At 37.8% G+C, this 9,917-nt stretch overlaps 2 protein-coding genes across 2 annotated transcripts; both read right to left on the bottom strand.

Moving 5' to 3' along the window:
• Positions 1 to 295: 295 nt before the first annotated feature.
• LOC122200465 (olfactory receptor 5M9) lies at positions 296 to 1,228 on the bottom strand. Its single transcript, XM_042906087.1, has one exon. The coding sequence runs from the start codon at positions 1,226 to 1,228 to the stop codon at positions 296 to 298; it is 933 nt and encodes a 310-aa protein (XP_042762021.1).
• A 6,624-nt stretch (positions 1,229 to 7,852) lies between these two features.
• On the bottom strand, positions 7,853 to 8,797 carry LOC122199863 (olfactory receptor 5M3). Its single transcript, XM_042905234.1, has one exon. It carries the CDS (start codon positions 8,783 to 8,785, stop codon positions 7,853 to 7,855), a length of 933 nt encoding a protein of 310 aa, XP_042761168.1. The 5' UTR covers positions 8,786 to 8,797.
• Positions 8,798 to 9,917: the final 1,120 nt, after the last annotated feature.

Here is a 9,917-nt window from a genome sequence, read left to right on the forward strand (position 1 = left end):
ATTAATTAACTTATCAACTTATTTACGAGTTCCTCCAATGACTACACTTATCCCAATTTTATATACACTGTGAATGAATTACACCAATATGTCAGTTTGTCAGATGGTTGTAAACACAAAATAAAGCAGGTTTAGCAGTTAGAGTCCATTCATGGAGTAAAACATCACCGTGTTAGATTGGACCTTTTCTTGTATATAAGCGTCACCTTTAGATAATCCTTGTTGCATTGGGACTTTTATGCCTGGACATTTATAACAGGTAGCAACATACCACAACAAATATTTTTTGGCAGTTTCACTGCCCCACATTTGCCTTGGCAATTGCTTTGTTGACTGCCTCTCTCACATCCTTGTTCCTCAGGCTATAGATCATGGGATTCAGCATGGGGATCACTGTGGTATAGAACACGGCCACCATTTTCCCCTGCTCCACGGACTCTTCAGTGGGCCGCCTGAGGTACATGAATATGAGAGTCCCATAAAACAGGGTCACAGCTGTCAAGTGGGACCCACATGTGGAGAACGCCTTCTTCCTGCCCTCAGCAGAGCGCATCCGTAGCACGGTGACTACAATGAGGGCGTAGGACGTGAAGACCACAGAGAGAGAATATGTGAAGTTAATTCCAGCAATAACAATCATCGTGTATTCTTTGATGTGGACCCCCCCACAGGCAATCTTGATGAGAGGAGGGTCTGCACAATAGAAGTGGTTGATTTCAAAGTTTCCACAGAAGTACAATCCATGTGTCCAGAGGGTACATATTAGGCTAACAGAGAATCCATAGACATAAGGCGCAGAGATAAGTCGAACACAGACAATCCTGGACATTCTACTGCCATAAAGCAAAGGCTTGCAGATGGCCATGTAGCGATCAAAGGCCATCACTGCCAAGATATAGACCTCCACGTGGACAAGGGCGATGAAAAAGTAGCACTGCACCAAACACCCCACATAGGAAATAGTTTTTGTCTCTGATAATAAATTTTCCAGCATTTTGGGGGTGACATTGGAAGACAACCACACATCGACAAAAGACAAATGGCTCAAGAAAAAGTACATAGGGCTCTGAAGCTGAGGACTGATGCTGATCAGAATGATCATACCAACGTTCCCTAAAAGAGTGATCATGTAAACTACTAGGAATATCGCAAAAAAGAGAACTTGAAATTCCTGACGACTGGTCAAGCCCAGAAGAACAAATTCTGTCACATCCGTGAAATTTGGCATTGCCTTAACACAGAGCCAGTCTGTAGTGCCTATGGAGAGGAAAAAAAAATGAATGGATCTGTTTTTTTCTTGAAACTTTTGAGTCATATATATCTTTATTCTAATTCAAATCATTTAAAAATCAATGCAAATATCGTGTCATGTGCAAGATAAGAATATGAAGGCATCATCAGTTCCTGTAGTAGGTCTTATAGGTAATGGCCATCAATATTTGTTAGTTCTTTATCAGTAAAATAGACCACTACCTACATTGGTATCATATATTATTAAAAATGGACATTTATATTTTGCTCGAGCAGTATAATAATGTTAAAATCACAAGGCACACATATGATTCAAGTCAGACGGAAGGTTGTCAGGGAATGGCTGAAGCCTATTCAACTTACGAACTTACACATTGGTGTTACAATCTAGTTACTGACATATTTGCCCTACCTTATGTCAGCATATGATTTATGCCTGCAACACATGAAATTCCTGGTTATATTTTATTTTGTTTGGCTAAACACTGTGCTTGTCTGAGTGCAGCACCCCCTATTAAAATTCTGTCAACAGATAAATATCATGAAGTGAAGTTTAGGTGACATGTTATTTCGGATTCCACTGGTTTTCAGAACAAAGCAATTCTACACCTTCTTATTCATTTTTCACAGTTAATGTTATCACAAGGGAAAGTTTCCCCAAATATTTTTCCCATTTACTACACTTGCCCAGCTTACTTCTCTCAACAAGTAAAAACTTGCCATAAGTTCTCAAGGATGTATCTGTAGGCTTAGCACCATCTTGGGAGTTTAAGCTCCCCATAGTAATAATGGTTTGAAGGGCATATTACTAGTTTACCAATGGACCTTTGCTTATAATTGCTTATCCTAATTTATTCGCAAACATCAAAGCCAATTATATGGCTGATATATTTGTCATATCTAGAAGAATTCTAAATTCTGGAAATCTGAGGGTGAACGAGACGTACAAGATTCTGGCTTGCCTCGTACTTTATTCTCATTGAAAAGGAGTAAGCAATACACAAAGATACCAGCAAGAAACTCCAGGGAGTGGACATGCTGTGACAAAAGTGCCACATGCTAGGGAGATAAGAAATAAGAGGAGGCAGGGCACAGACATACAGAGTGAGCAGAGATTTCTCTGAGGAGGTGACTTCTGAGTTGGTGAAGAACAGTGTAGAAATATGAAATGAAGGGCATGAAGTGCAAAAGCTCAGAAGGAGAAGTATGTGCTTGGCATGTTGAAAAAGGGTGTTGCTAGAGACATCCTTTTATATATTGAAAAAATGTACAAGCTCTGTGATCACATTATGGCCCCTGCTATTAGTAACAGGATAAATTTAACTGTGTTACTCTCTAAGAACTATTTCTTGCTCTTAAAATGTTTAATACTGGAATTAAAGATGCTATGGATTGGGCACATAACATAATAAGCATCGAAGGGTTTCTAATTATTAATTTTATGTTTTATTTAATTTAATTTCCTTTGACAGAGAGAGCGTCCATGAGAGGGAGGGATGGGCAGAAGGAGAGAGAGAGAGAGAGAGAGAGAATTTTAAGCAGACTCCACACTCAGTGCAGAGTGGTGCTCGATCTCATGACGCTGAGATCATGACCTGAGCAAAAATCAAGACGCAGACACTTAACCAACTGAGCCACCCAAGCACCTTGATAAGCACCAAAGTTTTAATTCTAAGTCTCCCCTTACTATGTATTCCATGATTGTAACTCATCTTTTGCACCTTTTGAGTGTGAAAATACTGAGTCAGATGACAGCTGCAGACTGGTTGGGGACTAGAGTTAAGGGCAGGGATTTCCCTATGTAAAAACTCCTGACCCTACTTGATGAACCTATGATTCTCTAATTAACAGAGTCAACTTGTGTTAATGGTCCTACTATCTTTCTTGAAGTATAAAACACAGGGGTGCCTAGATGGCTCAGTCAGTTAAGTGTCCATCTCTTGATTTGGGCTCAGTTCATGACCTCACAGTTGGTGGGTTCAAGCCCCACATCGGGCTGGACTCTGTGCTGACAGCATGGAGCCTGCTTGGGATTCTCTCTGTCCCTCTCTCTCTCTCTCTACTTCTCCCCTGCTCTCTCTCTCTCTGTCTCAAAAATAAATACAAAGTAAACATTAAAAGTAAATAAAGTATAAAACATGTAAAAAAGCATCAAGGTATCTAAGATATATAAATTAATACTACTTCTCCAATTTTTAGTCCCTGCCTGTGTGTGCATTTCTTCTCCTCTGTACAAAATCATCAGCTCTGTGGTTGTAATTGCCCAGCTTGCATGTTACATATAACTAATACTCAGGAATGTTCACCCTTACCATTTTTTTTTTACGGTGCCGTGATCTCCAAGTCAGCTTTATAGAATACATTACAGTATTCTAATATTATAAAAACTCTTCAAGACAGATTCTTCTAGAGACAACAGTCTCAGCTTTATAACATCAGTAAGAATAGCAGACTTGTTACCGAGTGCTTACCGAACCTTTTGCATGCAAAGGTCCTATGAGACAGGTTCTATCAGCAACATCACTTTGCAATGAGGAAACCAAAGCACCGAGACTGAGTACATCTCCCTGGTCAGACAACCACTAAACTGACCAGATTAGGATGCAAACCAATGAATTTAACTACAGTGTTGTCCCCTCAATGACCTTATATTGCTGCCTCTTTGATGACCTATTCTATTATCTTATTTCTTTACATTTAAAAGTTAGCTTGATTATCCTTCAAGACATAACCAAGTTATCCTTTTAACGGCCCATCCTCGATAAACTAGAAGAACTTTGTATGACCCTGGAGCGGGCTGAACCACAAAGATAGCAGACCATGGACTGCTTCTTTCTCCTCCTCAAAGTTTGAGCGATCCCACAGATCTGGGATGAGATGATCAAATGACTTCTGGGAAAAAGCCAGTTGATTGCACAAGTGCATCATCTGTCAGAACAATTGAGAAGATAAAATGTGTAGTTTACCAAAAAAAAAAAATGTATTAACCTTTTAGGAATTTCCCATGAAGAAAGACAATAGAGGTATAGTTACGAGTCGAATCATTCCCACTGACATGATATTCTCACCTCCATTCAAATATTTTTTAAAACAACAGTGTGAAGGAGGCACCTGCGTGGCAACTAAGCATCCGACTCTTGATTTCAGCTCAGGACATGATCTCATGGTTCCTGAGATCGAGCTCTGTGTTCAGCTCTCTGCTATTGTAGAGACTGCTTGAGAGTCTCTCTCTTTCTCTGTCTGCCTTCCCCCCACCAAAATATCAATCAATCAATCAATCAATCAATAAATAAATGCACAAGCAAGCAAGTGAACAAACTTTAAAAATTAAAAATAAATACAACAACAATGGGAAAATTAATGGTACTTGTAGAGAAGAGTGAATGGGTAAAAAATGAGAATAAGATGTTATAAATCCCCATTGTAATGAGCTCCCTATGATGTTTTGAATGGATAGAGATAAGAATATTTCCCCATAATATAATTTCATAAAATAAAGTACCGTGATAACAAATAAGTCTGCAAAGAAAGTCTCAGTGGTATGTTCAAGACAGAGACAAAAATGAGATTTGACTGCATTAATCTGTGTTGCAAAAATACACAATCTGCAGACCTACCTTCAGCAGAGAACATCAAAGGACAGTTTCCCAGTGTTTATAATAGAATTTTGAACACTGAGAGCATTGAGAGCATTTCCCCAAGGAGCTGCCCAGGTAATCATAAAAGGAATAATGATTAAAAGTCTGGAAGTATCTCAGGAGGGAGAAGTTAAGGACCGTTAATGAGAAGGGTAGTCTTTGTAGTAAAATTAAGAAATCAAAATTCTTGATAACATGATGTAACTTTTCCACCATCACATGGGTTCTGCCTTCTTTCACTCAAATTTGGCAGTTATGCATCTCAGGAAAATATTCTTCTTTTTTCTTTAATCTTTTAATGATTTATTCTTGAGACAGGGAGAGAGACAGAGCATGAGAGGGAGAAGGCGGAGAGAGGGAGACACAGAATCTTTAGCAGGCTCCAGGCTCTGAGCTGTCAGCACAGAGCCCAACGTGGGGCTCAAACCCATGAACCGTGAGATCATGACCTAAGCTAAAGTTGGACACTTACCTAACTGAGCCACCCACACACCCCTCGGAAAATATTCTTGGTTTGCATCATGACAAAGAGAGATAAATACACTTTATGTTAGAGCTGCTTAAATATAATGAGGCTGACAGATACAGAAATAAATGTAATACTAAGATTTATTTTTAAAGTATTTTACAAAGATATCTTGAATTCTCAGCAAATGGCAAAATTGCTTTAAGTTCTGTTAACGAAACTAGAATCATAGATATTATGGGCCCAACAAGACCTTTGAGGTTAATGACTATCACCTAAAATTAACGGGCGAATCATAAAAATGATTTATCCAAGGTGACTAACAAACTGCTTTGAAATTTGCAAACTCAAGCAGGAGCATCATTTGACCTTTGACCTCGATGTCCTCACTCTTTGTATAACACTAAACTAACTCTCCAAAAAAGTAAACAGGGAAATCTTTTCATTTTTGAAAAAAAACACAAAAAAACATAAAACGGGTAACAAAGATCCAGACGCACCTGCTCACAGACTACAAAGTATCAAAGTACTTTAAAACCACACTTTGAAATTTATTAGTAATCAACAAGTAATTTGGCACATCAAGAGCTCTCTAAATGTGGAAAATAAATGGTTGTACTGACAAAGTTCCTTTTAACTAACCCCAAAAGTAACATTGTGCTAAATCTTACAGTCTTTAGGGTGTTTTAAGTTTTGCAACCATAGACACAGTGATACAGTATTATAATTTAATCCAAATTAGTAATTTGTATAAGTGGGAGTATTTTTTTTTCCTAATGTTTATTTATTTTTGAGAAGAGAGAGAGACAGAGCATGAGTGGGGGAGGGAATGTTTATTCTCATACACATCAATCTCATTTTATATTTATATCTTTGAAGGTAAATTTATAATTACTTACATGTATAATTTAAGTGTGTATTAAATTGTTATAGTTATGTATTTTCTACATCAAAACAGCAGTTTGTTTGTTTGTTTATTCATTTACCAAGAGACTTTAAGAAAGTCCAAGGTTTGGGTTTTTTGGGGGGGTTTGTTTGTTATCTGTTTTTAATGTTTATCTATTTTGAGAGAGCGGGAGAGAAAGAGAGCATGAGCCAAGGAGGGACAGAGAGGGAGAGAGATAATCTCAACCAGGCTCAGAACCCAACTCGAGGCTCTATCCCATGAACCATGAAATCATGACCTGAGCCAAAATCAAGGGTCAGACGCTCAACTGACTAAGCCACCCAGGTGCCCCAACAAAGTCCAAGTGTTAACGTCATTGTCTCATGCTTGTGTTTTGTGAAATGAAATATGAGAAATACCAAATTATGTTAACACTGTCATGGTGGGACATGTTACCATTAGCAACAAATAGACTACCTAAATACTTTATGTATTTCAGATACAAAAATTATTTCAAACTACTTAGCTACCTTATCTTAGTCACAGATGTACCAAGTATTCCCCAGGAATATCAATTTAATTTTTTAAGTGAACTCTAGAGAGCTGTGCTTTCAAAAATACACATCCATTCACCGATTCTACCCAGTCTTTAGTCAGATTGAAGACACTGTCAGGGGCATGTGAGAAGTACAGTCTGGTCACTGACCACCTTGGCATTGAAATACGGCAGTTATTGGAACCTGTAAAAGAGAGACACTTACCATGTTGTATCTCTCTTAAACACCAAAAAAAAAAAATCTAAAAGGGATTAAATACAATAGGATAGCTATTTTCAATGGGGTAGTCTCGGAAAAGACCCACCCTTCATCTTGAAAAAAGCATTTGTTCTCACACGGTCTCACCACTGTAAGCCAGACCACCATTTTGATGTCATCATACTAGAAAACTAAGTGAAATATACTATTTTTTTGGCCCCAATTTACTCTCTAAGTAGGCAAACTGATAAGTATATCCCAAACTCATCCCTTGCATTTTTTTAAGTAAGAAAAACAAAATCTTTTCATTGTAGCTAAGTATTTGAACAATTGCAATTAGTGTACCAGTGGACTTTGGCTCAAATAACCTTTTCAATGAATTAATCTATTGAATTTGAATTAATCCTCACTACTTACATCAACAGGGATAGATCTATCTCCTTTTTTTTCTGAATTCAAGACTTTCTCTTTAATTTTTAATTTTTTTTTTACTTTTTAAAAGTTTATTTATTTAAGAGAGTGCATGTGCACCTGTGAGTGAGTGGGGGAGGGGAAGAGAGAGTGAGAGTGAGAGAGATAGAGAGAGAGAGAGAATCCCAAGCAAGCCCCACACTCAGCACAGTGCCCCACATGTGTCTGGGTCCCCATGACCCTGGGATCAAGACCTGAGCCAAAATCAAGAGTTGGACGCTTAACCAACTGAGCCACAAGGCACTTCCTCTTTTTTTTTTTTTTTTTAATTTTTAATGAACAAAATCGTTAGCTTTTGTGAAAAGTCTTTAAGCGATGCGCTGAACAGCAACCTGTTGACGAATGCTTATGAAAACACAGGAGATACCATTAACTGAATTTTATTTTATTTTGTTAAGCATGTTCTGCTGGCCACTTTGCTCATGGCTTCTTTCACATCCTTGTTCCTCAAACTGTAGATCATGGGATTCAGCATGGGGATCACTGTGGTATAAAACACAGCCACCATTTTCCCCTGCTCCACGGACTCTTCTGTGGGACGCCGGAGATACATGAATATGAGAGTCCCATAAAATATGACGACAGCGGTCAAGTGGGACCCACAGGTGGAAAAGGCCTTCCGCCTCCCTTCGGCTGAGTGCATCCGTAGAATGGCAATGAGAATGAACAGATAAGAAATGGTGACGACAGTCAGAGAATATGTGAAGTTAATGCCTGCAAGTATGATCATTGTATATTCTTTTACGAAGGTCCCAGCACACGCCATTTTGATGAGAGGTGGGTCTGCACAGTAGAAGTGGTTGATCTCAATTCTCCCACAAAAGTACAAGCCATATGTCCAGAGGGTTGCTGCCAGACTAGTCAGAAAACCATATATGTAAGGGAAAGAAATCAGTCGAAGACAGACAGCTCTAGACATTTTGCTGCCATAGAGCAGAGGGTTCCCAATTGCCATATACCTATCAAAGGCCATCACAGCAAGAATAAAAATTTCTACATGGACAAGGGCAATGAAAAAGAAACATTGCACCAAACAACCAGCATAGGAAATAGTTTTTGTCTCTGATAACAGATTTTCCAGCATTTTAGGGGTGACATTGGAGGAAAACCACACATCAACAAATGACAAATGACTGAGAAAAAAGTACATGGGGCTGTTAAGCTGTGGACTGATCTTAATTAACATAATCATGCCAATGTTGCCCACCACGGTGACAATATAGACCGCAAGAAAAATGACGAAGAAGAGAACTTGCCATTCCTGATGACTGGTTAATCCCAAAAGAATAAACTCTGTCACATCGGTGAAATTGAGCATTTTCTGAATTCTAATCAATATTGTTATAAATCTCAGCGATAACTAGAAGGAAATAAATTTAAAAATCAGGTATGGTTTGTTTAGTAATTTGTTATCTTTATGCAATATCTATGACTACACTTTGCCATTCTTTACAGCAAATTTTTCTTCTGGGCACTTGGTATGTAACAGGATTTGAAAGTTACTGAGGTGAATAAATAAACAGGACCTGACAGTTATACCAAAATATTGTGATTGAAACGTACTAGTACTAAATATTGTGCTTAGCCAAATTTCTAAGACTACTTCTTAAACATCTCTTATTTCCAATACTGCTGTATTTTGTAGTTTCGTAGTTTAACATATTTATGAAGGGCTATAGTTCTCCTTTTAACCCAACTCCAAAATAGTTTTTTACCTTATCACTTTTTCACCATAAGCATAAAACATGTTCTCCATGATTAGGTATGGAAGCCACTTAATCAAATAATTCGCCAGCCCTAAGTGTCAGATAAAAAAATTATTTTTAAGCTAACCTCATACTTGCACTCATTTATGTTCTTGAGGGGCAAACTTACGCACATGCATACATTTATACATATTCCCTGGGTGTGGACTCTTTTCCATATCTAATATGTAATTACAATCTACTAAATATTATTGACTATAATGTTCTGGAGATAAAAAATATGTAAAACAAAGATGTTAACATCACAATTTACAATGGTATTTATGCAAATAAGCTTTCTAAAACTATGATATATTTTTACAGAGTTAAAGTAGAGTCAGAAATTGGGGATTGTTTCACTCTACTTTGGAAATCCAGTGGAGCTCTGGAAAAGCATCTTGGATATTTTGAAACTTATTTTCAATTTATTCATTTTCAATTTTTTTTTTTGAGAGAGAGAGCAAGAGATCAAGCAAGGGAAGGGCAGAGGGAAACAGAGAGGGAATCTTAAGCAGGTTCCTCAATGAGCGCAGAACCCAAGAAGGGGCTGGTTCTCATGAGAGTGAGATCATGACCTTAGCTGAAATCAAGAGTTGGTTGCTTAACTGATGGAGCCACCCATGCTCTCCTCAATTTATTTATTTTCAAATTTTTATTTTACAAATGAATAGGTTGTTTCATATAAACCTTTTCCCAGAACAATAT

The sequence above is a fragment of the Panthera leo genome, chromosome D1 (genome assembly GCF_018350215.1).
Source record: "Panthera leo isolate Ple1 chromosome D1, P.leo_Ple1_pat1.1, whole genome shotgun sequence".
NCBI lineage: Eukaryota > Metazoa > Chordata > Mammalia > Carnivora > Felidae > Panthera > Panthera leo.

Bases quoted from the DNA above. Each gene is read 5' to 3' on its own strand.
- LOC122200465 (XM_042906087.1), bottom strand. From the start codon at position 1,228: ATGCCAAATTTCACGGATGTGACAGAATTTGTTCTTCTGGGCTTGACC.
- LOC122199863 (XM_042905234.1), bottom strand. From the start codon at position 8,785: ATGCTCAATTTCACCGATGTGACAGAGTTTATTCTTTTGGGATTAACC.